Source organism: Manis javanica, chromosome 9, assembly GCF_040802235.1.
Source record: "Manis javanica isolate MJ-LG chromosome 9, MJ_LKY, whole genome shotgun sequence".
Taxonomy (NCBI): Eukaryota; Metazoa; Chordata; class Mammalia; order Pholidota; family Manidae; genus Manis; species Manis javanica.
This window is the reverse complement of record NC_133164.1, coordinates 55,355,343-55,383,339: the sequence shown is the minus strand read 5'-3', so window position 1 is coordinate 55,383,339 and position 27,997 is coordinate 55,355,343. Positions and strand designations below refer to the sequence as shown.

Sequence of the window (27,997 nt, the reverse complement as noted above, 5' to 3'; positions counted from 1 at the left end):
CAAAACTGGACAGCTACATGTAAGAGAATGAAACTGAATCATTGTCTAACCCCATACACAAAAGTAAACTCTAAATGGATCAAAGACCTGAATGTAAGTCATGAAACCATAAAACTCTTAGAAGACAACATAGACAAAAATCTCCTGAATGTAAATAAGCATGAGCAACTTCTTCCTGAACACATCTCCTCAAGCAAGGGAAACAAAAGCAAAAATGAACTCATGGGACTACATCAAACTAAAAAGTTTTGTACAGCAAAGGACTTTATCAACAGAACAAAAAGGCATCCTACAGTATGGGAGAATATATTTGTAAATGACATATCCGACAAGGGGTTAACATCCAAAATATATAAAGAACTCACATGCTTTAACACCCAAAAAACAAATAACCTGATTAAAAAATGGGCAGATGATATGAAGAGACAGTTCTCCAAAGAAGAAATTCAAATGGCCAACAGACACATGAAAAGATGCTCCACATCACTAATCATCAGGGAAATGCAAATTAAAACCACAATGAGATATCACCTCATACCAGTAAGGATGGCCAGCATCAAAAAGACTAAGAACAGCAAATGCTGGCAAGGATGCAGAGAAAAGGGAACCCTCCTACACTGCTGGTGGGAATGTAAGCTAGTTCAACCACTGTGGAAAGCAATATGGAAGTTCCTCAAAAACTAAAAATAGAAATACCATTTGACCCAGGAATCCCACTCCTTGGAATTTACCCAAAGAATATGACTTCTCCGATTCAAAAAGACATATGTACCCCTATGTTTATTGTAATACTTTTTACAATAGCCAAGATATCAAAGCAACCTAAGTGTCCATCAGTAGATGAATGGATTAAGAAGATGTGATACATATACACAATGGAATACTATTCAGCCATAAGAAAGAAACAAATCCTACCATTTGCAACAACATGGATGGAGCTGGAGGATATTATGCTCAGTGAAATAAGCCAGGCGGAGAAAGACAAATGCCAAATGATTTCCCTCATTTGTGGAGTATAACAACAAAGCTGAAGGAACAAAATAGCAGCAGACTCAGAGACTCCAAGAATGAACTAGTGGTTACCAAAGGGGAGGGGTGTGGGAGGGCAGGTGGGGAAGGAGGGAGAAGGGGACTGAGGAGTATTATGTTTAGTACACATGGTGTGGGGGGTCACGGGGAGAACAGTGTAGCACTGAGAAGGCAAACAGTGAATCTGTGGCATCTTGCTGCACTGATGGACAGTGACTGCATTGGGGTGTGGGTGGGTACTTGATAATATGGGTAAATGTAGTAGCCACATTGTTTTTTCATGTGAAACCTTCATAAGAGTGTATGTTAATAATACATAAATAAAAAATTGAAAAGAAGAAAAAAGAAAAAGCCAGAGCAGCATACTAGTGTTGACTGGCCCCAGCCTCCTCACGCCTTTATTACTTCTCTGAGTTTAGGAAGGCCTTTAACTCTTCTCTTCAACAGGCCCAAGCTGGTGCATGAAAGCCGGGAAGACAAACAGAAGGCAGGTTTACTTTGACTGAGGGTTCTGTGCCCGACACCTAGGGGCCTCCATGAGTCTTGGAGGCCTCAGACCCTGCTGGGCTTTTTGGGCTCCTTGCTCCTGGCCGGCAGTCTGCATCCTGGTGGGGACCTCTGTCACTGTGTCGATGACCAGCCTCTGCTGCAGCTTCAGTGTGTTGTTCTCCCACAGGGCCCTGCTCTCCTGGAAGGCCCTGTGCTCCTCATGCAGCACGTGCAGGGCCCTGTTCTCCTCCTGCAGGAGCTGGTTCTTCTCCCTCGGGGCCTGCAAGTTCTGGTTCTCCTCTTGCAGGGCCTGCAGGGCCTGCCTCACCTGGTTCATCTCTCTCAGCAGCTCCAGCGACTGGCCCCCGTCAGGCAGGCTGGGGCCGCCTCTGCTTTCCTCCTGCCTGGAAGACGAAGACAGGTTGTTGACCATCTCATGCAGGGCACGGAGCGTCCTGGGGTCCTCCTGCAGGTCCGAGGGCTTTGGCTCCTCACCTGGGCCCTGGTCCGGCAGCAGCCTGGGGCTGTGGGGCTCCTCATGGAGCAGGGGGGCCCACCTGTCCCCCTCAGCAGGGGCTGTCTTCTCCACCTGGGCCCAGTAGGCCCTTCTCTGCTCCAGCAGCTGCTGCAGGGCACAGTTCTCCTCCCTGAGGAGCTGAAGGGTGCCGTCCTCCTTGCTGCGGTGCATCTGCAGGGCCGCGTCCTTCTTCATCACCTCCAGGGACGTGCTGTCCTTGGGCAGCGGCAGCGAGGAGGCTCTGCTCTCCTCCCAGCCCAGAGTGGTCTTGTGCTCCTCCCAGAAGCTCTGCAGGATCTTGTTCTCCTGGCAGAGGGTCTTGTTCTCCTCAGGGAGGGCCTTGTTCTCCTCCCGCAGCAGGAACTCCCTGGCCAGCCTCTTGTGCTGCAGCTCGTGGTGGAAGGAGGAGGGGGAGAAGGAGGAGGACTGCAGGCGGCGGTTTTCGCTCAGCCACCTCCCGTCCTGGAAGACGAACCTCTCATCGCTGAGCTGCACACAGGGAGGATTGTAATCCAGCTCAAGGTCTGCCTGGGAGGTGGGGTGCTCCATGGGGTCCAAGGGCACAGAGGAAAAGCGATTCAGTGGGTAGGAATGCTGGCTAACCACCCTGCGGCTCAGCCTGGGCAGGGTGGCCTGCCTGGCACAGCGTGGGGTCAGGTACAAGTTGTGGAGCCTCAGGAAGGGCTCAGCTGTGTCCCTCTGTAGGAGAAAACAGAGAAGCCCAGAGTTAGTGCAGGAGCTGACACACCCAAGGCTGGCTGAGCCAGGAGGCCGGGCTGCCCCACCGTAAGCCCAGTCAGTCTGGCCTGACCACCATGGGCATCACCCTCTTGTGCTTGGCTTTTGGGGATGCTCACAAGGAAATACAATTGATTCTTATAATCTGCAACAGTTCTGTTCTATAAAGTCACCACAAACCCTGGATCATGGAGTACCCAGCCATTGCTCCTAGGACAAATACAGCGTTAGGTTCCTGCCAGACCCCAGTCACATTTTTGTTAGTCAATCAGTAGGTGACCTTGTCTTATCTGTATTTCTGTTGAGTGACACCTTTAACATGTATTGTTGACTCATTACCATTGAGCTCTGGGCCAACAGCACTATACCTCATGCCCAAAGGTCACCTAGCATGTGTTTTCTCCATAAGGCACATCCTTCTTGCACTTAGGAATACTAGACAGGACATCAGCACTGTGCTTGCGCCATTTTAAACAGTGAAATCACCATTGAAAGGCACAAAAACATGAAAGACGTGGTAGTAAATAGACTGTAAAAAGGACACTATTTTACAGTCTGAGAGCTGAGACAAGCCCCCACAGCTGGGGATGCTCCATCAGGTAACTCAAATGCTCCATCACTGTGCGTGAACGGCCGGCAAAGTGTGACAAGTACGGATTTTGGGGTTACAAACATATTTTAGCAAGTGGTCATTCATAAGCAAATAGAGAATCTGTGAATAATGAGAATTAACTCTATGTTGTGGAGATTAAAGGCACTAATTTTGGAGCCAATCAGGTGTTTTGATTCCTGGCCTCACTATTTTATCAGTTATAAAAATATGGGCAAATTATCTGAGTTTCAGTTTCCACATTTTCAAATCTGGATAATTGCATCTACTGCCTTGCCTCATGGAGGTTTTTGGGAGTCTAAAAGAGGTAATGTATGAAAGCACTAAGCATGGGCTTCTGCACACTTCCATCACCCTAGGGGAGAAACACTGTTCTCAATCTGCCTCAGCTGCAGATGTGTGCTTGCAATTGGCATGGGCAGAGGGGCAGTATGAGTCACCTCTACAGCTGCCCAAATTTCTGTGTCCAAATAGTGGTGCTCTCCATCGGCCCAGCCTTCTCCCTTGGCCCGTTCAAGTTCATTCTTTACTCTCAGATACCCTTGAGTCTGTCCTGCCAGCAGCCCCTTTAACATCCGCCAACACAATGGTGTGCTCAAAGCAGAGTCCCGCTGTGAATTTTAGAAAGGAAAGGTATCATCACAGATATCCGTGAACAATGAGAATTCAACATGTGCTAACAAAGACAGGAAAGGACCCTGAGAAGTTCATAAAGAGGGATTCATGATGGCAGTCATGAGCTTCAAGACAACCATATAAAAAGGGGATCAGATCCACGGAGCTTAAATACAATAAGCCAGTAGCTCTTCCACTTCCTCAGTCCAGAAGGATCATCTCAGTGTGTTTTAAATGCTGATGTCTGAGCTTCTTAATTGCAAGACCTATTCACTCAGGCTGGGGTATGGAATCCGCATTTCTGTCCAGCTCCCTCAAGGGATTCTGGCTGCCGGGGTCAGAATGGCTCTAAGCCAAGTGGAATGGGCCATTTGCCCAGGTGGGGGTTACACCAGGGTTAAAGTTCAAGACTGTGGGTCACAAAGATTCTCATCTGGGTTCTGTCATTGATGGGGAGTGTGACACTGGAGAGAGCTCTCTCATCTCTGAGACCCAGATTTTTCACCAGTAAAAAAGAGTCTGACCCCATGATCTTACAGGTACCTTCCAACATTGAAAATCAGTAAAATGTACCTGTAAAATGGAAATACAAATATGTCCTTACTTCATGACACTGTTTTGAATGAGGTAATGAATGCAAAAGTGTTTTGAAAACTGCCAAGTGCCATAGAAAAGTAAGGTATTATCATCAAGAAAACTACATTTCACTAATGGAAGAATTCTGAGATATATTCAAAAAGTGGTGAACAGGTGGAATGCATCCTGGAGGAGTGACAACTGCAGCAATTAATTTAAATAAAAATAAGATCATGATAGCTACTTCTAAATATACCAAAAGCATTTTATCCAAGTACATCATAGTACTCTCCAAATATCAAATATCCTAATTTCTTACATTATTTTCCCAATTTTACAGGTAGAGAAGATAGAAAACAAGTAGGGTTATCTGTATTATACACAGGGATATATAATGTGCACAGTGTATAAAGTTAGCTAGAACTTTAAGCCTAAAGAGCTAGATGAATAGAAAGCATAGTTCTGTGCCTTTAACTTTACAATAAGCACATGTCATTAACTTCATAAGGATGTGCTTAATCATCCAGATAGTGAGGGTGCCAGGGCACATGGTAATCAAAACTTTATTTACCTTCAATAAATCCAGCCTCTATGGTTTTCATACTTGCAGTTGGGAACACACATTGGCTCTTGCGGCTGAACCTGAGATCAGAATGAATCTCACTGTGGATAGCCCAGACTGCGTCCTGGTCAATGTAAGGCTCCCTCCCTTGGTCCAGACCTCTGGGCAGATCAGCCACAGTCACAAAGGAGTGAATGTTGAGAAGTCCTCTCTACCTCACACCAGCCAGTGCAAGACTCTGTCTCAGCAGGATCTTCCCTGAAAGACGTTACTATGGAAATTGTGATTTTACTCGACAGTGTATATCCCATTTTTGAGAAGGAGAAGGAGGAAACAAATATTAAGCCACAGTTTTGTGCCAGGCCCTGAGCTGAGAATTCTACCTGCCAAATTCATTTAACCCTCACAACACTTGACTTGATACGGTATTATTATTCCTATTCCATGAATGGAAGAACAAACTCAGAGAACTTAAATAACCAGCACTAGTTTACTCACTAAAGTCACAACCCCACTTCTGCTTCCCTGAACTTACACATGTGAAGCACCCACACGGGAAACCACCACGGATTCATCAAAGTGTTTGCAGGATTCTGGTGCATCGAGATGGCTTTTCACTGACTTCTTATGGAAAACTTCAAACATATACAAAAAGAATAATCTGATCATTTTCCACACACCCAACACCCAGCTTGAGCAGTTATCAAATCAAGGCCACACTTATCTCATCTTTACCTTCACCTGATTCCACAACCATTCCCCCACTACTGGGTTATTTTAAAGCAAAGTGTAGACTTTGTGTTATTTTATCCACAAATCCATCAATGTGTCTTTAAAGCAAAACCGCTATATTCATTATCTTCCCTTTAAAATTGAACAATGATCCCTTAATATCAGCAAATACTGAGTATTCAAATTTCCTAGATCGTCTTATTTCTATTTTATGACTGATTGGTTTCAATCAGAGACAGTCATCTTGATCCAACTGATTGTCCAAAGAGGAATCCTATGCTTTAGACCTGTTTAGGGTAACCATGATGGCCTTTAAAGCATCCTGCTCAGCAGCCTTTATTCTGCATTGCATGCCCAAGGAATTTTTGACTGTCTCTTCAACAGAAATGCACTGTATAAAACTTTGACATGTGGGTGGCAGGTCCCTAGCTACGGACAGTCTGGCTGTTTGGGCCATTGTCCTTATGCATCCCATCTAGGGGCCTCGGTCACACCTCCTCACTGTCTGGCTTTGCTGTCCACTTCTGTTTAATGAAGGGTCAGTGGCATTATCTCTAAATGCTCTCTTGGTCTAACTTTGTCTGGTCTAGTGGATCCGTATTTGTACATGGGCACCATTATGGGCCCAGCAGCCATCTTTTACCAACTGAATTGATGTCTTGTCCCCTCCTTTAAACAGCCAATGCTTATCAAGCAGACCCTGTGCCTTCTCTGTTCCATGTGCACAGCACATGATCCAGAAAATGTTGATGGACTCTCAGTACTTCCTCACCCAGTAAACCAAATCCTCCTCTTATGACTGGGCCATAATTCTTTCTTCCTATTCCCCAGATAGGACCGAGGAGGAGGTCAAGTCCAGTCTGGCCTCGTGACCTAGTTTCTTAGAATACAAAAACATTTTTGAAAATTTTTAATAGCCATATGTTTATTTTAATGGATATTAGAAAAATATACCAATTTTATCAAACCCATAATACTATGGATAGTATGAAGATGAGGCTAAAATAAAGCAGCACCTTTTCTATTTCTGAAAGTGAGAAGATTTAAGGAAAATACTAAATGTACAGGCATTTCAGATATGCCAAGACTCATGATTGAACTTTGGGAAAACATTGAGCCAAGACAATTCTTCCTTTCCTGTGGTATTTTCCCCAATTCCAACCAGACCTTGCTGGACTTAGACCTCACAGGAAAGTTCTTTCTTGGCCCTGTGAAAACTCCTCACCCTAATCTATTCCCACTCTGAATATTCTTGCACCAATTAATTCTTCCTCCCACATTTATGTTAATGAACTGCAAACAATTAGGCATCTGGTCTCAGATCCTGCGCTCAGGGAACTTCCAGTCAGTTTGAAAAACCAGTGAACAGCACCAAGTATTTCTTGGTGCAAATGAGGGAAGTCAAAGTGCAGCAAGCATTAATGCAGGTAAGGTATGGAGATCCAGGGACCAGACATTGTAAAACCTGAAGAGCTCTACACTGTGTGAGTGCTTGACCTTCACAAAATCACTCAATATCTATGCCTCCATTTCCATAACTAGAAAATGTGGCTGCTAACGTGATCAGAACCACCCTATATGTTTGTACAGGTTGTACAATGACCAACTTTAGTGGATTCCTTTCACAACTGTTGTTGCAGCGAACAACCTACATGACCAACCATAGCAACCTTACTAACATCTGCCTTATTTATTTCAACCAGTTTGTTATACAGTTCAAAAATAAAATGAGAATATATGACATTTTTTAAATTTATAGAGAACTACAAAGATGATTACTGAAGATTCCCAAAAAGGGTTGCTTAGCATTTCCTTAAAGGAAGATTTATAGAACCAGAAAAAGAAATAACACTTGCTGAGTGACTATTATGTGATGATACACTAATTGTTTGCATATTCATATGAAATAATTTACCAAAAAGAGCTACTATGGTTCTACCTACAATCATACAGCACGCAAGGGAACAGAGGCAGGGTTGAAAATCAGGATACCTGATTCCAAATGGCATGATCATTCTAGCTCTTTACAATGACCAGATATTTTATTTTGCATGTGTTGCAATCATTACTTTGCAGTGGTTTTCTTGTGTCCTATCTCCCCACATGAATATATTGCAATTCTCTAAGGACAGGAGGACTGTTCCTTATTTTTTTGACAACCCTAGTCCTGAAAATTAAAAGAATGGCCATGAGGATGGATGCAGGAGGGCGTACTGTCAGCCCCATCACACCTTTCTATCAGGCCTTGTTAGGAGGGTGATCAAGAAACTCTGCCCTCAGGAGCAACATGCTCAAATCGTGACCTAAGATCTGTTAGTACTGGGGGTCCAGGAGGGACCCTGGGCACAGGCATCTCCCTCACAGAGGCCTAAGTCCCGCCCTATAGATGGGAGACCTTCCTTAGTATCAGGCCTGGCCCTCTCCCCAGCGTCTCCTTTTCAAAGGTAAGTGGCCCTAGAAGGAAAATGCTTTAAATCACCACTTGAAATCGCAGCTGTGTTGCCTTGTCAGATCGACCAGCCTCGTGACAAGCGGGCAGCAGGAGGAAGTGGTCACTGGAAAGAGGGGCCAAAGAGCAAGGGGAGGTGATGAGACCAAAGGCTCTGACTGACGCTACAGGGGTTCTTTAAGGAGCAGGATTTTCTGGGTGGGATCTTCTGGGGTAAAGTCTCTAGCATTGGTGGCCTCTCATCTGAAGAGTTTGGGAACAGGACTGGATGGTGGCAGAGTGACTATCCAGGCTTAGCTGACCCCAACAAAGCTCTCTCTGCTCCTGGAAAACTGTGGCTACCACAGACCAGAAAGATGTCCAAACACCGCTGGGAAACTCCTAGCCTATTGACCAAGTTTTTTAAACACTTGCTTTGCAACATTACTGAGGGTTACAATCAGAGAACATCAGCCATCTGAGGGACTTCTTAAGCACGTGAAGCAGAGAGGTCCCAGGATTCTGGAAGAAAAGCCAATCTGCCGCTAATTTTCAGTTGAGGTGACAAAGGCTGAGTCTCACTATCATATTTTTAAATTGACTCAGCTCCCTGGTACCATGATAAAGTCAGTGCTGGCTTTAGTAATCATGAACAGGTGAGAGGATAATTCACAGGACAATGTGATTTCGATAGAATTGTAACATTGACAGCAATAAGGAAAAATGCATCATCATATGTGGCAGTTTTAGCTAACTGCTTAACACAGAATTTTCAGGAATCTCTCTCCTCCTAAAAGTCATTCAAACTGGGAGAGATACAGGTATTGTCAGATGCCATAGCTTCTGAAGAACAAAGCTAAACAAAGGAGACTGAGAAAAGAGAGGGGTGAGAGAGGCACTAGGGAGTACTGCCGGAGCTCACTGTGATGCGGCGTAGCCCCTGCATTAAGGATCTGGTTGTAAACAGCACGTTCAGGAAATTCACTGGAGAAATGTGGGGCCCCTGAGAACCCAATCATTCCTTTCAGCTACTTGGGCAGGAAATAACACTGATGGCTGGCAAGTTAATGTGCTGGAGGGAGCAGACCAGAAAACACAAATATTTAATGTGAGGAAGAAAAACTGAAAATCGGTAATACCTGAAAATACCTCAGGGTGATAACAAAGAGTGAAATCCCAGGCATTTGCAAAGTAATCGAGAAGCCCCAACCCCCCACCCACCCACCCACCCGCGTGGTAGGGAGCTGGGAGGCCAGAGGCATTTTCTGGAAACAGTGCTGCTACCGCAATGCCCTTCTAAACGGAGTGGACCCAGCCCCAGAATAAAGGAGCAGGTGGCAGAGACATGCAGGGGCTCACGAGCAAGCAGTTAGGATGGGGGAAGGGGAGGCACTGCCTCCTAAAAGCCCAAGAAGCGGCAGAGCGCTCAGGCGTGACTCAGCGCGGTCCAGCAGCGCCGCCCGGCAGGGCAGCATATACCCAGCACGTGGCACAGCAGAGAGCATGGGCACTGACCAGCCCCAGCCTCCAGCTCTGCCACTACCAGTGGGGCTCCTGGGCCTCCCAGTTCCTATGCCTACACATTCTCTGCCGCACGCTCTCAAGGCCCAGCGCCCGACACATGATAAATCAGCGCTCAGTCAATATTTTTTCCTCCCCTTGTTAACCAGATCAGTCCTTTCCCCTGAGCCACGCGCCACCTCGTCTGGGGGATATAATGAGCACATCGGTCCCTCTCACAGCTCTGGTAGCGGCTCAGATCATCTAAACTTACAGACACCCAGACCCCTCCCCCAGAGGGCCAGCCTAGAGTATCCTGGCAGTTGCCAGAAACCCAGCGCATGACTTGTGCCCCCCTGGCAGGTGTACCCATGAGGCCACCTCTGCCCAAGTGGGGCACGTGTGCCCCGGCGGCAGGTATCCTGTCATCCCCTCCCTCCGTACCCTCCTGGAGCCCGGCAGCAGAAGCAGGTCCTGCAGTGCGGAAAGTACATGGCTGCAGAATAGCCTGAGCCTTCTTACACCACTCCCCAGGTCTGCTTACCCTCCCCTTCCTCCATGCTGGGCTGTTTCGGGGAGTTGGGTGGGCAGAGTCGTGCTCCGTGCAGATGGAAGACTTTCCCCACTCTGTCACATGTCACACACTATTTTAAATCCTATTCCCCCATCCCCACCCCCAGGTTGGCACCCTCTGCTTGTCCTTTAGTGACATAAAGATTGATTTATGTGGGCTGTGAATGAACCAAAGGAGAAACACCCACCCACGCTCAGAGGAGTAGTGGCCAACGAAACTACCTGCACGATTCATGTAGAAAAAATCGGACCTAAAACAAGGTTCCCACACATTGGGGACCCTGTGGGCAAGCCATCTTACCTAACGATCAAGAGAAAATTAGCTTACATTCTAAGTTTCATAAGCTAAAATGGATAGAGAAGTATTGCTCATTACAAAGTTCTAAGGAAAATGTGGAAACATAGCCAGACGATTTTTTTTTCCCTATATTTTTCCATCCTGGTGAACATACTTGCCTAGATTGTTAAAATCACCTCTCCCTATAGATAGAATGCTGAAGGTTTTCTTTCTAATCTTGTTCTGAAAATCCTTAAAAAGAGATGGCTTTGGGGGAAAAAAAGGAGATATTTATATGTATACGTACACACACACACACACACACACACACACACACACACGATGCCCACTGGTGACCAACCCTGTGGTGACACAGCCCTGGGCAGAGCTTTCAGTTACCTCTGCACTGGATTCCTCCACCCTACGTTTCGGCCCCTCCGGCTGCACCACCGTGGTCTTCCGCAGAGCCTTAGGTGACTCTGGAGAAGCAAGGCTGCCCCTTTTGTGACACAGAAGTAGGAACAATCCAATCAGGAGGACCCCACTGAGGAAACGGCTGCTTAGCAGGAGACCTGAGAATCTCAAGCCTGTCAAGACCATCTCATCACTGGCCTCCCTGCGGAATCCCTGGGGCCCACCACCCTTATACGCCATTTCTGGTATATAGCAGGACTTCATTCTCCCGGTACCTCCAGGTGGCCCAGTAATCCTTGGGCCTCCTGCTAGGTCTGCTACTCATGGACTGAGTCATATGCACTTGATCCCAAGCCCCAGTTCTAGTTCTCCCCCAAGAAATCCAGAGTGGTTACACAACGGCGAGGACCGGAAGATCTGACTTTGAGAAAACTGACTTATTTCAGAGTATCACAGAAACTTCAAATGGAAGGTCTACCAGACCAGATCACCTAACCCGCCCTCCTCATTTGGGGGACAAGGACCCCAGGGCCCAGAGTGGCCAAGATCCCTCCCCGGGGCACACAGCTGATTGGCAGCTGACTCATAGATAGAGCCAGAGGTCACGACAATGCCGTTCGCTCTATACTGTCCTGCGGGAGTTTTTAAAAAGGAGGGTTTTCCTGGCTAAAACTTGTAGGTTATGTCCTTCTGGGATGATCCCTACCTGAGGTAGAATCACAATGACTGGAATTTCTAGGCTTTCAGATCTGGTATCTCTTGTAATGTTTTGCCGTGAGTGCTGTGGAAAAGAGAAAACAAGACGATTCTCCTGGCCTGTGCTCCGGGCCTCAGGCTCTCACCTGAGAAGCAGAGGGCTTTTTCTACTCCCTTATCCCCTTTTGTCAGTTATTCACGTCATGAAAACCTGAGTCTGAAAGAATATGATGATATCTGATAAGAAGCTTTATCCCCCTCTGAACACAAATTAAGGTGGGTTTTATGGTTGGTGGAAAAGCTTTCTGACAGTCTCTGGAACAGAGATACCTACACCTACTACCTTTTGGAAGATTATTATTTCTATCTTAAGTAAAAAGCTATACCTATGTGAGGTGCCAGGTATAAGTCCTATGCAGAAGATGGTCACCAAAGCACTCAGAGCATTCCGGAGGTGACATCACAAACAATACGGTGTTTTTCAGAGCTCATCATCTCTGTCTGAGCCTCACAGGCAAGAATGAAGCATCTGGTCAGGAACAACAGGCCTGGCTGTCCCACTGGGCTGATCAGGGTGACTGACACACAATTGGTCAAGCTCTAGCTCCTTGTCTGGTCCTCCCGACGGCCATATGTAACCCCATTGCCAGGCGGCACTGCCCCCCCCATCCTCTGCTCCTTGGAGTGGGGTCACTCAGGGAGGAGGAAACCCAGACGGAGCTCTTTCCAGGCCATGGGAGGAAATGTAGGCTGAGATATTTTCTGACACCAACTAATTCTCCAATTCTCTGATGCCAACTGCATGTCCTACAATTCAATTCTGACACAATGGCCCTGGAGTTAGTGTCGTGTCCCATAAGTTAAAGGGCTCAGTCCCTCAACCCTGCCCCCACTTCAGACAGCAGTGGTAAGTCCTGGGCCACCAGCAGTGCTGACCACCTGCCTATGAACTGGGAGTTCCCACAACCTCCCTCCTAGGTTGGATAATCTGCTAGAACAACTCACGAACACAGTGTAAGAAAATCACCTTACTTACAATTACAGTTTTATTATAAGAGATACAGCTTAGGAACAGCCAAATGGAGGGGATGCTTAGGCCAATGCATGGGGCAGAGAGACATGGAGCTTCCAAATCTTCTTTAGGGCACACCACCCCCGAGCTTCTCCATGTGTTCACCAACCAGAAGTTCTCCAAACCCTGTTTAGGGGTTTCATGAAGTTTCATTACATGGTCACGGCTGATTAAATCTTTGGCCATTGGTGATAAGAAATCTTCAGCCCATTATCCTCCCCCGAAAATCCCAACTCTCTAATCACACTGTGATTCCTCTGGCAACCAGCCCCACCCAGAAGCTGTCTAGCCGTGCTTAGCCCAAGGTCACCTCATTAGCATAAATGTAGGTGTGTTCCAAAGGGTCTCCTTATGAATATTAACAGATGTTTCTATCACCCAGGACACTCCAAGGATTTTAGGAGCTCTGTGCCAGGAACTGGGAACAAAGACCAAATATATATTCTTATTATATATTCTTATTATACCACATGCAGAAACTGATCAGGACCACAGTGCTGGTCTCTGGGCTCCATGAAAGGGGCAGCCCAGCCCCAGGCCTCAATTCTGTCAAAGTATTTGCCTCTAGAGGCTGTTAAGTGGGAGCCTCTTACGTTTTTCTTAAGCCTCTTGTTAGGCAGAGAACTCCAATTCTACCGCATGATGCCATTACATGGGAGAAAGGAGTGGTGGACCAGGGGCAGTAGATCCAGGGACACCGTAACTGCCCCCTGGAGTCGCCCATACCTAAGTGCAAGTGACCCTTGCTTTAAGAAAATCTAATGTACAAAAATTCAAAGGTATACACATATGAAAAAAAGAATCACATTTTCAAAGAATTCTTCATTTTAGAAGGGAACCTCTCCAAGGGGTTCTTTTCTTAATTTAAATTTTATTTTTTAACTGTGGTTTCAAACATATAACATTAAATTTAGACTCTTAAGCATTTTCAAGTATACAGTGTTAAGCATATAGTTTTAAGGCTATAGCCCTATGTATATTCACACTGTTGTACAACAAATCTCTAGAAGTTTTTCATCTTGAAAAACTGAAACTTTCTGCCCATTAAACACTAATTTCCCTCAACCCTTGGCAATTATCCTTCTACTTTCTATTTCTATGGTTCTAACTAGTTTACATACCTCATAAGAACAGAATCACAGGGTTTGTCTTTTTGTGACTGGCTTATTTCACTTGGCATAATGTCCTCAAGTTTCCTCCATGACGAAGCATGTGACAGGATCTCATACTTAAAGCTACATAACATTCGTTTGTACTGATATGGCACGTTTTCTCTCTTCATCACACCCACTGATGACCATTTGGATCGTCTCCACCTCTTGGCTATTGTGAATAATGCTGCAACGAACATGGGTGTGAAAATATCCCTCCAAGATCCTACTCTGAATTCTTTTAGATATATACCCACGAGTAATATTGCTGGCTTATATACAGGTCTATTTTTAATTTCCTGAGGACTTTTCATACTGTTTTCCACAGCATCTGCACTGTCATTTTGCATTCTTACCCATGGCGTGCAAGGGTTCCAATTCTTCACACATTCTTACCCACACTCACTGTTTTCTGTTTCTCCAAGGCTTTCTCTAAGTAGTTAACTCTCACACTGTCTGAAGATGCGATTCAGTTTTCCATGATGGAGACACCACGACCCTGGCCCATGTCCAGCAGGTTCAGTTGAGCCCCTTCCCACGACTGGAGGCGCCTCTGGGGCCAAGGCGCACAGCTCTGCCCTGAAAGGCTGCCCATGGATACAGGAACCCGCTAGCAAGCCCGATGTACTTGGCTGCTGTTATACATTATTCATATGTATTATTATTTCCACCATGTTATTGTGCTTGCTTTTAGCCCCCCTGCCTTCTCCATACTTTGGGCTACCTGGCACTGGGTTCCCTCCAGTGTGGTAAGATCCTTACCCCAGCCCTGTCCTGGAGCCATATCTGGAGAAAGAAATACCCAACCCCATTTAAGCCCCTGTGTGGTTTTGTAGTGTGACCCCAAAGTCGTGCCCATGATAGCAGATGGAAGCGGAGGCACAGTTGGTTCCTAGAAAGCAAGTATTGCTGTTGGATAATGATGAAAGCTCCCAGGGTCCAGGTGATGGCACAGAGCATTCCTTTTCCCACCACAGCGCCAACTGGCCCAGTAGAGTCCCCCTCTGATGCGCCTCTGGGGACCCTGCTGTCTGGGGACTCCCTCCCTCTCCCCTCTGCCACAGTCCTTGGCCTTTCTCTCCTCAGGGGCCTGGCTCCAGGTGAGGGGCAGCCGCCACATCTGTGGCTGGTGGTGATGGCTCTTGCAGGATCTCCACCTTACCACCCACCACTACCTGATCAAAGACCCTCCCTGCCTCATCCTCTTTTACTGAATCCAAAGGAAGGATGTTGAAAAGAATAAACGAGGCAGCCGAGAGCAAGGTCAAGGGGACTGGCGTCAGCAGACCCTCATGCAAATCTCAAGGCCAAGAAAGAGTTAGGAACTATGTGCCTTAGTCAGCTCGGGCTGCTATAACAAAATGCCTTAAATCAGGTGGCTTCAACAACAAACACTGATTTCTCACAGTTCTAAGGGTTGGGAAGCCCAAGATCAGGGTGCCAGCTGATTGGTCCCTGACGAAGCCTGCTTCCTGGCCTGCAGATGGCCACCATCTCACGTGTCTCCACACGGCTGAGAGAGAATAAGCTCTGGTTTCTCTTCTTCTTTTATAAGGAAACTCATGCCATCCTCAAGACTTCATCTAAACCTAATTCCTCCCCAATAGCCAAACCTCCAAACACCATCATCACACTGGGGATCAGGGCTTCAACAGAAGAATTTTGGAGGGACACAAACATTCAGTTCCTAGCACTATGTGATCTGGGCAAGTCACCCCACCTCTCAGAAGCTCAGTTTCCTCATCTTCAAAATGAGGCAATTGTATTTAGCTTGAGATAACATATGTAAAGAAGCCAGCACTTAGCAAGCTCTCAATAAATCCTTGCTGCTGTGGCTCCTTCATACAAAACTGCCTTGCTCTTTTTGACTTAAAATCTCAAGCAGCTGACACACAAACTGGTGATGCTGTTAAAAAGCCTTGCTACTACAGTTTATGTGAGGGCTTGTCTGTTTGCTTGATCGCTGGATTTGCTTTTCTTTTATTTTTAAAGGAAGGAGCATTCCAAGCTAGGCCGTCCTGGTGTGGGCATCTGCAGTTGCCCATTACCTAGGTTCCTCTCTCCTCTGCAGGACACACACACACCCATGACATAGTACTGAGAAGCTTCCTCAAAACTGTGCACAAAATGCTTTTATTACTCAGATTAACACCATCATCAATCATCCACATTCCGTGAGCACCCACAATTGGTGGACGTCATGCAGAGCACAGAGGTAGACATGCCTCGTGGGTTTCTAATCTAAATGCACAGGTAGAGCAGAGACAAAGGAAAGGGCAAGCATGTAGCTGAGACTCTCCAGGCTCTACTCACCTGCAACTGTCTGATGATGAATCACAGGGAAAAATTCAACAAGCAGGAGGGAACATTTTGGAGCACGGGGCCCCCTGCCCTTCCCCAGAGAGTCACAGAAACTGCAGCTCTTGGTCCAGGAGTCAGAGATGGACATGGCGAGTATGTTCTGACCTTCCCCTCCTCATCTGTGGAGAGGATGGAAAGTGGGTGGGTGTAGTAGATTTTTGTGATGCAGGTCATCTCCAAACTGCATGACATGACTGGGGACATCTGTTATTTCTGCTACTTAGGGCAGGGGGTCATTCTACTCTGCAGCCAGAGTTGTAACCTGAGTACAGCAAGGCTTTGGGCCACGTTGCTCTTGGGACAGCTGGGAGTCCTCATCATCTGAAGAAACAGAAGACAGTCAAGAAGTGCAAAAGATAGTGCAAGTCTATTAGGCAACAAATAAGGGTCAACTGTTGGAAAACTCTAAGAGAGAAGGCACTAGAGAAATAGAGTGACAGCTATCAGAGGCATCTGGCTCAGGTTAATGGCTGTTATTGATAAAAGAATCACTCACATTTGTGTGAATACTGAAGGAACCAGCAGAGGTGGAAGGCACTGGAAAGCAGCTGGCACTCCCAAGTTCCAGAGATAGCTAGGATAAGGAAATCCTTCTTGATGAAGTTAAAAAGGACTATCCTTACTGGTAGCATGAAAACTTGGGAGGCTCTATGTTGTATGCATCTTTACAAACCTCCCCTTTGAATCTAGGAGCTTCTAGAAATCCCCCCAAAGTTCTGACTTTTTCCTAATATTGGTTCATTTATTCACTCCAGCCAAGAGTGAGGCTCTGTCAAAAGACATCTAATGGAAAAGACTTTCAGTCTCTAAGACATCCTCTTTTATTTTGGAAAAAGTCAGAAGAGGTGACTGCATGGTCTCTGGCCTCAGAGGCCATAAATGACATTTGTCATTACAGGCAGGCAGAGCCATGGGAGCAAACACTTCCTAACTAAGTGGCAGGCGGTCTCCACTCCACTTCCAACCAACAGGGACAAATTTGAAGGCTTTGTTTACTAGTACAACTCTAATTGTGATTTATGTGATTCCATATGTTTCAATCTAACCAAAATTGAAAAATCATCAAATTAGCTAAGTGTGCAATCCCTTCAATTAATTATCCATCAGTTGCTCCTTAATGATAATGGAATGCTTACCAAATAGCATGTGATCTATGAACAGTGCCAAGTAAATAGATTAAAATATTTTTTTAAGAAGTAACAAGGGTTCCATTTGCTGTTTCCTCATTGAGTTTTTATGTGGTCAGGTCTCCAAAAAGTGGGTCTGAGGTTAGACTTACATCACTGTAAAGACAGCCTCTGAAGGTAACAATGGCAGAGGAAAAATTCACCTCCTCACTGGGTACTTTAGAGGCACTGAGTTACCTGCTTGGAACTCCATTTCTACCCCCAGCTAGCTTTGTGACATCTGCCATTTAATTTTGCTAAGCCTTAGTTTCTTTGCCAATAAAAAAAGGCATTGTAGTTCTTATAATTTAGGTGGTGGTAAGGTGATATTAGATAACACAGGAGATGAAAGACTTCAAAAGAGTGGTACATGGGCTTCACTCATAAATGAATAAATATGATCAATAAATTTTTATCCATTGAAAAGTTCATGTTATTAAAGCACTTGAGCATTATCTCTGAGCAAGACACTGTGCTTGGTAGTGGAGTTAAAGAAGGAAAGGGAAGAAAAGGAGACAAAGAAAAATAAATACCATCTCTTGCCCTCAAAAGGATTGTAATTTAATTGGAGGGGAGAATTTAGGGGGAAAAAAGATATAATAATAGCCAGTATTTTACTGAATGATAACTACATGTCAGGCACTATTATGAACCCTTTAAGCATCATTTAATTTTCTCAACAATTCTGTAAGATAGATACTATTACTTTTAGCTCCATTTTACAGATAAGGAAACCAAGGCCACAGGAAGTTAAGGAACTTGCCTAAGCTTACTTAGTGCCAAAGCTAGGACTGAACTCCCGTTCTGTACCCTTAATACTTCCCATAGAATTGGGGCGAGGGAAGCACTCTGGACTTGGAGTTGGGAGTCCTGAGATTGCTTCCTCCATTCCATCTATGCAGCCCTCCACAAACTACACAGACAGACAAAACCTAGACACTGAACGTGCTTCAGACTTTCTCGTAAAGTTGGCCCAGACTATTTTGAACATTGTATCAGGGAATTACGTGTGAACATCAATAATCTGCAGTCAGTGGGCTACAGAATCTTTTCATTGTAAATCCTACCAAAATATATTTATAGTATATTTTAGTATGCATATTATAAAACCCAAAATTGAAATTTTTACATGATAAACAAATATAAAGTAACTTTTATAACATTATTTTTATTCCTTAATAATACAAAGAAATATTTTGCTTCCACAAAAAAATTACCAATAATGTCAATTTTCAATGTCAAAATTATCAATAATATTTTTAGTGAGCACAGTATAAATACGCTTTCCTCTTTCTAAAAATCTTAGTTTAACACAGTGAGCCAAAATCAAGTTCTAAACTCAGTTTACTTAAGAGTTTTGCATTTCATGACCGCCCTCACTGAAGGGGGTATGTCACAAAGATCTACAGATCCAAATGGAAAAATACTTTATTGAGTGCAATTTCTAAATGACAATACTCAATATTCGGTCTGTCTTACCAATGGGTTTCAGTGCCGGGTAAGTCGCTATGGATTCAGTGTGACCAAAGAAATTCACAGCAAAATGTTCTTTGGGGTGAAAGGGTTTATTACCTGGCTTGTTCTCCCAGCGGTAGGTTGAGCACTAGCATCTCTGCCTCCACCCAGAGCACTGGGCCGAGCTCTCTATATAGCACAATAATAGCTTATTGCCTAAAGGTGTGGAGTCAGTAGCCTAGCAACAGGCCAGTTACATCATCAGGTGGTTTAAGTTCAGTGAGGATCCTGGCCATAGGAACCCCAACTTTCCCACACACCACCCCTCCAGGATTCTCGCCTTACAATCTACATGCGTCCAATCTTCCACAATGGTCCCTGTGTGAGAAAGCTGGAGCACTGTAACCAGATTCCACAATAGCAACAGAGGATAACAACTTAGAGATAATAAAAATTAAGATACAGCAAGATTTTGATACAGGTAACAAAAATTATAACAATCTTCAAGCCAGAGGAGGTTCCCAATCCACAAAGACTTTAGGGGTGATAAGACACATTTTAATGCCACTAACATAGGCAAATCTTGTCCATCAGGTAGTATGGATGCAAGAGAGTTATCCTGTGATAGGACTGTAGCAGGAAGGGGGTCCCTTCCAGGTCTAATATGCCATACTTTTCCTCCTTTCCCTGTGGGGGTTACTGAAGGGTCTATATATAGTGCTACTGGAGGTGCATGCACTGGCCATAATAATAAAACAAAACTCCCCAGTAAGATGCTCCTACCTCTGGCCATTCAGGATATACTACTGTGAACTTTGGCGGCCACCCTGCTGTTACTCCAGTAACACACAGGAGGCCAGCTTCCAGGCCTTGTCCCCAAGGTGCCAGGAGAGCCAGCCATCATTGGTCCATGTGTCTAAGGGTCCAAGGCCATGTCCACTCAATGGCGTCTCCGGGGTTCAGTGCAGTTGGTGCTGGCAGCAAGATGTTATTCTGGTGTCCGAACCTCGGCTTCAGTGATTCTTCCTTGGTTTGTACTTGCAGTTGTACAGGGGAGGCAGCCATATGTGTTAACATGTCTATGGGGCTCAGAGCTCCCTTTCCGGGTGTCTCGTTCAAATACCATAGCACAGTCCGTAAGCGGACTTCCATTCCCTCAAACTATTGATATCTGACTTCAGTTCAGATTTTAACAAGCCATTGTGCCCCTCTATCATGCCTGCTGCAGTAGGATTGTATGGCACATGAAACTTCCATTTGATTCCTAGCTGTCACACCCATTCTTGCAGTATATGTCCAGTAAAATGGGTGCCCTGATCACTCTCAATTACCTGTGGTCAACCATAGGCAGCAAAGAGACACTCCAGGCCTCTTTTGGTCGTCTGCTGGTCTGCACAACGGGTAGGAAAAGCAACCAGAAGTCCACATAGCTGTATTCACATAAGTCATCACGTACCGATATCCTTTGACACAGGTAGAGGCCCAATATAGTCTACCTGCCACCTGACGAGGGGTATAGGCCTCTTAGTTACTGTCCCATGTTGCTGTGGAAGTTGGTGTAAGTCCCTTTTGGAGCATATGACACACTCCTGCCGGGCTCTACTAACTTCCTCAAAGGTCAAAGGCCAGCCCCACCAACAGGCTACAGTCTGTCTTTTGCTCCGCATGCAACAAACACTGATGTAGCCATTGGGCTACATCAGAGGCAGGCTTTCCTTCTAACCAACATATCTGGGCCAGTTTACCTTCTTCATCATTTCCTGGGGATGCCAGTGGCAAATGACCTGTCACATGGTATACTGTAATTATTTTAGTCTGACCACAGGCCCATAAGTCTTGCCACAATTCTTGCCCCCAAAGGGGTCAGTGACCAACCAGCCAGTTGGCATGGTACCAGGTTGGTAGCCACAGGGTCAAGCCCCGATAGACAGCCCAGCTGTCACTGCAGACAACTATAGGGGAGGGCTTCTTGCTGATCACAAGCCACACAGCCCGCAACTCTGCCCATTGGCTGCTCTTCCCCTCACCATCTTCCATCCATATTGTCTCAGTCTTAGCATAGAAAGCTATGGCCCTCCATTTTGGGGGCTGCCCACGGCTGGAGCCATCTGTGCACCATGCATCTTCAAGTATAGGGGCTCTTGCCTCCCGATAGGGACTTTCTGCTACTAATGGTTCAAAAGCAAGTTCTTTCTGCTTTTCACTAGTATATGTCACTGTCCCCAACAAGTGTTGGAGTTCTTCACTCAAGGGGCTACTAGAGACAGCACTACACTGCTGTAGGTAAGCACCCCAATTAGCTAGTGTGGGTGTTTGTGCCACACCACTCCTTAGCTTTTGGGTCCAGTCTTGTACCCACCCCAAGATGGGATAGGTGGTTATAACCTTTATCAGGGCCATTCCAGTGATGGGTTCTGTAGGCAGCAAGGCGTGATACATGGCAGCCAGTTGTTTTTTTATCAAAGTGTATCATACCTCTGCCCCTTTCCAGAGTTGTGACCAGAATCCAATGAGTTGGTGAGTTCGTTCAAGCTGCTGCCAGAGACCCCAGCCATAACCATCTTCAGTCACATGAATGTCCAGCTCACAGGGCCTTGATGGGTCTATTACACTCAAGGCCTACACGACCTTGACTGCCCATTTGCTGTAGTAAAGGCAGATGCACATGTCTCATCCCAGTCCCACCTGACATCCTTTCATACCAACTGGTATAAGGGCTTCAGAATTTGTGCCATGTGCAGGATAAACACTCTCCAGTAGCCTAGAAAACCCAGAAACTCCTGTAGCAATGCTACAGTTGTGGCGGTAGGAAAGGCCTGGACTTTGTCTATAACTGCTTCTGTTATAACTTTGGTCTTACCCAACCAGATGACCCCCAAGAATTTGACAGACAAACCAGGTCCCTGAACCTTGGTGCTGTTCACAGCCCAGCCTTTCTCCTCTAAATGTTGCAGCAGTCTAGGTGCTGCACCTTCTAGATCTGAAAGAGAATCGGACGTGAGCATGACATCATTAATGTAATGGTACAGCCACACTGTGAGTGGTTTCTCCCATGTAGCCAAGTCTTGGGCTACAAGTCCATGAAAGATGGTGGGGCTGTGGAGGTATCCCCGTGGGAGGATGGTGAAAGTCTATTTCTGTCCTTTCCACGTGAAGGAAAACTGTTCCTGACTTTCCTGCTCAATGTCAGTGGAAAAGAAGGTATTAGCAAGATCTACCACATAATGGTATGTTCCTAGTTCATGGCTGAGGGTATCCATTAGGCCTGCAATAGAGGGGACAGCAGCATGCATAGGGGGTGTGACATTATTCAGTTCTCTGTAATTCACAGTCATGCACCAGGAGCCACCTGGCTTTTGTATAGGCCACACTGGGGAATTGAAAGGACTATGGGTGGGCTTTACAATACCCACCTTTTCCAGCTCCTGGAGAGTTTCTCCAATCTCTTTATGCCCTCCAGGCAGTTTGCATTGTTTGGTATTAGTCACCTGCCCAGGCACAGGCAAAGCTATGGGTGGGTGCTAGCATGTCCCCTCAGAACTGCCTTCACCACACGTACTCTCAGTCTGAACTCACCTGCAGTGATCTGCAGCCATAGACCCTGCAGGATATCAGTCCCCAAAACACACTCAGGAATAGGAGATATATACACAGTATACACCTTTGGGGTAGATGCCCTATTCCCAAAGGGATTTGGGCTTCTTTCACCCTGATAGCCATCCCCTAGTATCCATCTATGATAGTGGGGGTCCTGGGGAACCACTAAGGGTTACCATGAATTAGTGAACATTCAGCCCCTGTGTCCACCAGAGCCAGAACACGTTGTATGTTCACTGGGGACCAATGGATAGCTATTCCAACATGTGGCCTCTGGTCCCCCTCTGGTCTCTCAGGGAAGATACCTTGACCTTCCCCTCAGTCAAACCATGTTCCCCCATCACCTTCCTGTGTGGGCTCAAGTGAGGTTGGCTCGCTCCCCAGCAGAAAGTCTTGCAAACACACAGGCCGGACTCATGGCTCTGTCTCTGACCTCTGCCACTTTGGTCTTAATGGCTGGAACTGCTGCTCTGGTTTCAGCTGTTGCTGTAGCTCTAGTAAGATCCTATTTGACTTCCCATCTAATTTCCTTCCATCTTCTCCTACCCGTATTAAATAAACCCACATCTGGGTCCTCATAACCTTCACAGGGCCCTGTAAATTCTTCTTGTGAGTAACAGGTCTTATTTCTTTCTGGATTCTTGTTGCTTCTGCCTCTCCTAAGTCTGCTACTGTACGTGTCACCTCGCTTATGGGATGCCCTAAGGGAGGGGCAAGAATGGCCACTAGAGACCCAAAGAGGGATGTAGGAGCCATTTGAAGTGCAATATTTCTCATTCCATTAGTGAAAATCTCTTCATCTGGGTTATAATTCTTTGGACTATAGATGGCATTTCTTATGCCTAGCTCTCGTAGCACCTGTCAGAGTTCAGCATACATCTTCCATCTAACAGGAGAGGATGGTAGATCACCCGGATTGGGCAACACAGCATGAAGTGCAGCCATAAGCCAATCGAGGAGGGAGTGACTCCCTGGAGTCTGATGTGCATTTTGCAATTGCTGCCTCAAGGCAGGCTGCACTCTCAGGGAAGCCAGCTTTCCCATCTCTGATCCCGACAGAACAATTCCATTCACCCCTAAGTCCCACAGACACAGGAGCCAAGCTGATACTGACTCTGAGGGCATCTGCCTAAACCAGGAGCCCAAATCCACCAGCTCAGCCTGAGTATAGGGGCGGACCATAGAGTGCTCCACGACCTGGGGAGGGGGCTGCTCCTCTCCTTGGGGAACTTTCAGCTGCTGGGCCTTTATTTTCGTTACAACCACTGGGCATGCTTTCAATACAGAAGGGGTCAGTGCCTCTGGCACCACCCCTTCATTCTTCCCCAGCTCCTCCATTTCTGTGGCTGATGGCACCTTTCTCTCCCCTCCCCCGAGTGCCTCCTCTGCTACAATCTTTACCTTTTCTACTGTGACTTGCAGCAATGCCACCTCAGTCTTCAGAAGGTCTCTTACCTTCAGCTCAGTGCTTTGCAGTTGCTGTTCTCATGCCACCTCCGCCTGTGCTTCCCTCAGGAGTTCGTCCTTTTCCTTGATGGCCTCTTCTTCCTTCAGAACACCTGGCAGCACTGCCATCTCATCTCCAATGGCATCTTGCTGCCGGCACTCTCGTGCCGCCTCCTCCCACATCAAAGCCATTTCCTTCCTCAGGGAATCCACAGAGGTTTGCAGCTCAAGTTCTCACGCTGCCATTTCTTGGGTCTCCTCTGTAGACCTTTTTAAGACTGTGAGAAGCACCCAACCCACAGTCCCTGCTGCCTCCCGGGCACTCTACTTCTCAAAGGATCTGCTTACTATATCAAAAGCCACCCCTACTGCCTCAGGTGTCCCCTCCACTTGCCTCCAGTCCTGGGGTGGGGCCCAGTCCTCTAGGAGGCAAGCCACCTCAGACCACATACCCATTGGGGGACAATCCACTGTTTCCCCATTCACAGGGGCAGCCCGCTGAAGCACCCCTCCCATAAGGGCAGCCTGTCTTTTTCCTTGGTCAACAGTGAACCCTGCCGACTATACCAATTGTCTTGCCAATGGGTTTCAGCCCCGGGTAAGTTCGCTATGGATTCAATGTGACCAAAGAAATTGACAGCAAAATGTTCTTGGGGTGAAAGAGTTTATTACCCAGCTTGTTCTCCCAGCAGTAGGTCAAGCAGTCTGCAGGTCTGTAATCCTCCTTCATCTCTCCCTCCACCCAGAGCACTGGGCAGAGCCCTTTATATAACGACTGGGTCAATAAGAGCTTATGGCCTACAGGTGTGGAAGTAGTAGCCTTACAGCAGGCCAGTTACATCATCAAGGCAATAGCTATTATTAATCACAGGCAATTAGCTATTGACCGAGTCACTAGGAGATTCTAAGCAGATCACACAGTACCATCTCACCACAAGTCTAAACCAACAGGACCAAATCACCTTAAGAATCATCTATAAAGGGATTATATTTTGTACTATTACAGTCTCCTGTATAGGGCAACATTAACTGGTCAAAGAGAATTGTGTCACTTTTTATCCTTAAGTACTAACCCTTAGGATAACCTAAGGATAAGTTTTGTACATTTCAACAGTATTGTCCTTTTACCCCCTGAGTAGAAAATAAAAGTAATAGCTCCAAAAGAAAGACTTAACTTGTAGAAACTCCTCTTGCAGCCAAATCCTCAACTTTAAATGGTAACAGGCTTAAATATCTGAAAATACTGCATTTCCATGAGGACCATTGGCAAGTCACGTCATTCAGAAGTTTTAACTTAATGATCATGCTTGCCATTATGATCATTGAAGTGAAGCCAAGAGGGGAAAAAAATTGACATTCTGAACTCTAGAATCTTGGCTTCAGAAATGCCTATTAATTCAATACAATTCAATTTAATAAAACTTACAAACTCCCGGTAATCTTCAAGGTGCTCTTAAAATTGAAATTGATTCTATGAAACTGCTTTTGCTCACCATCATTAAGGAAAATGCCATTGTAACTCAACTCTTTCTTAATAGGGAGGGCATGAAGAAAAGTATTATGTCCAGGAATACAGAATGTTAGAATCACTGGGCCTGGAGGGAGAAGAAACACAGTGTATACCCAGTCCAGACCTCACCTTGGTTTGCTACAGCAGGTTCTGGGTCTAGCAAGTGCTTGTTTGTCTAGGGAATTAAACAGAGAAAACAGCTCATGATTTCCAATCACATAACACAGTTAAATGGCAAGTTGGTTTCCACAAAAGTAGTTTTGCCATAAATGCACCTAACATTAAAAGAAACTTGGTGGAGAGCACAGGGAAGACATTTATTTACTAACATGGTCAGAATAACAAATAGACTTTATTGACTGCAGAAACTGGAATTGGAAAGGGTAGTTTAGGTTTATCCATGTAGTAAACAGGTCCATGTAGTAAACAGTGTTGTGTTTGGGATTGCTAGCCTCCTGGGTCCTGTTTCCTGACAGTCTATCAATCTGCCATGTAACTTTTAAGCACCTCCTACCAATTTTTCAACATAATAAATGCAAATAAAAACATGCCTATCTTACAAATCATAGGGTTAAAATTCATTTTTCTACACGTCCTACTCCATTCAGTAGATACATCACAAATTGCTGCGAAATGCTTCCAGCGAACGAGAAAGCAAATGGTTCTGAATGTACACCTGAAACTTACGTCATATACCAATTCCACCTCAATAAAAAAAGAAGACAGTGCCACCTGGAGAGGAACAATGCCTTCAGTACTGGGCCACAGCCAGCCCCAAGGTATTTCTCCTGCAGCCCCAAGGGGTCGGCAGGGGTCAGAAGAAAGTATGCCCTGATTGCCTCTTAATCTCCTATCAAGGGTTCCCACTGATCAAATCTAAGAACCCAGAGAGCAAGAGAGCTCCTTGATGGAGTTAGTATTTACTCTCACAGAATTGGCTTTAAAAGCACTCATTTACAAACTGGCTAAAAGGACAGGTGCTAGGGAGAGACAGCTCTGTTTTCTTCCTGTAGCAAAAAAATGGGTTGTTGGTAGATTAACCAACATTTTTTCCTTTCCCCTTTATTCATATTTCATGTTCCTTCTTCTCCAAGTGCCAGGACCTTCTGCATTTACTGCTTGTTACAACAACAGCTTATTGATCACCAAAGAAGTGTGCTCCCACCTGTTCATAGAGTGAATACATCACTGGGATGTGACTGCATTTCTCAACCCTCTGAACTAGATTGAGACTATGTGACTGGGCTCTGCCAAAGAAATGTGGGTAGAAAGACACATGCTACTTGAGCCCATCTCTGTCCTGCAGTCACTAGAAAGACAAGGAACAGAATAGAATGCCTCATTTAGCAGCAAGATTCCTTAAGTCAGTTTAAGAAAACAGATGGTGTACTCTTCCCCCGTGAGTTCTTTAGCTTCACATTCTTCCCAGAGAATCAAGGCAGCTGACCCCCTAGCCAAGACCCAGCACGTGCCTCTTCAAAAGTCAGACTAAGCATCTATTGAAGGCCTATCATGCCAGGATCTTTCACATACAAACACAAAATCTCATTTTTAAGAGTGGTAGAAGACTCTTCATTTAACAGAGGGGAAAATTCAGATCACGGAGTTGCAAATGGCTATTCCAAAGTCATTCAAACAGAACGCAGTGGCGCTGAGGTTTGAAGCCTGCTTTTCTGGCTTCGAAGGCACTGAGGGTAGCACTGTTCCACAGCTTCCTCTTCTGGACAGTGTGCCCAAAGGCATCTCCAGTCAACACAGCCATCACCCTCAGAGGCTCAGGCATCCAACCTGAGCTGAGGATGACCAGCTGCAATCCACCTGCCTACTTGATATTCTGAGAGTAGAAAAAAATGTTTTCTCCAAATGGATCCACATGAATGCCTGGGCCATAGGGCTTGACCATCTGCCCACCATTATCCTTCGGTGACTGACCACCGCCAGGTGTCATGCCAGCCAGCATGGATTAATTAGTTTGTATAAAAGCCAAATTCAATGTAATCAATCATGCAAACTTAAGCCCTTAATGTCCAATATTACAAAAAGCATACCATAAACTTGGGACACACTAAAGGATTAATAGCCAAAACGGAGATATGAATAAGGCCTTGAATGTACCTGATTGATGTTTGAATCAAGTCTGACACTTGTTTGCCCTGCAGGGGCTCTCCCAGCTGACTATTGTTATCAATGAAAAATTCATGTGGCCTGAACACATACGGCTTTCTGTGACCCACTGTAAAAAAACTCAGACAACCCCTCAGTGAACCTTTCCTTTTGCTTGTTCTAACCAAGTAGCCCAGTACATTGTGGGCCTACTTGCCAAACACAGGGAGCACACTGCCGAGGTCACCACGGCAGCCCCCCAGTGTCCTCCTTGAGAAGGGCCTCCATTTGCAGACCCCATCCTCTCTATTATGGAACTACAACACATGTATCACCTTTGCCTCCCAAGGGGGCCTGCCAACCGTCTGTGCTATGGATCA

General features: G+C 45.8%; 1 protein-coding gene across 1 annotated transcript; it reads right to left on the bottom strand.

Moving 5' to 3' along the window:
- Positions 1 to 1,468: 1,468 nt before the first annotated feature.
- CBY2 (chibby family member 2) lies at positions 1,469 to 11,300 on the bottom strand. Its single transcript, XM_073213279.1, is given in 3 exon segments — positions 1,469 to 1,627; positions 1,629 to 2,734; positions 11,046 to 11,300. Coding segments are annotated over 3 exon segments (1,407 nt in total). The 3' UTR covers positions 1,469 to 1,581.
- Between the last annotated feature and the right edge of the window lie 16,697 nt (positions 11,301 to 27,997).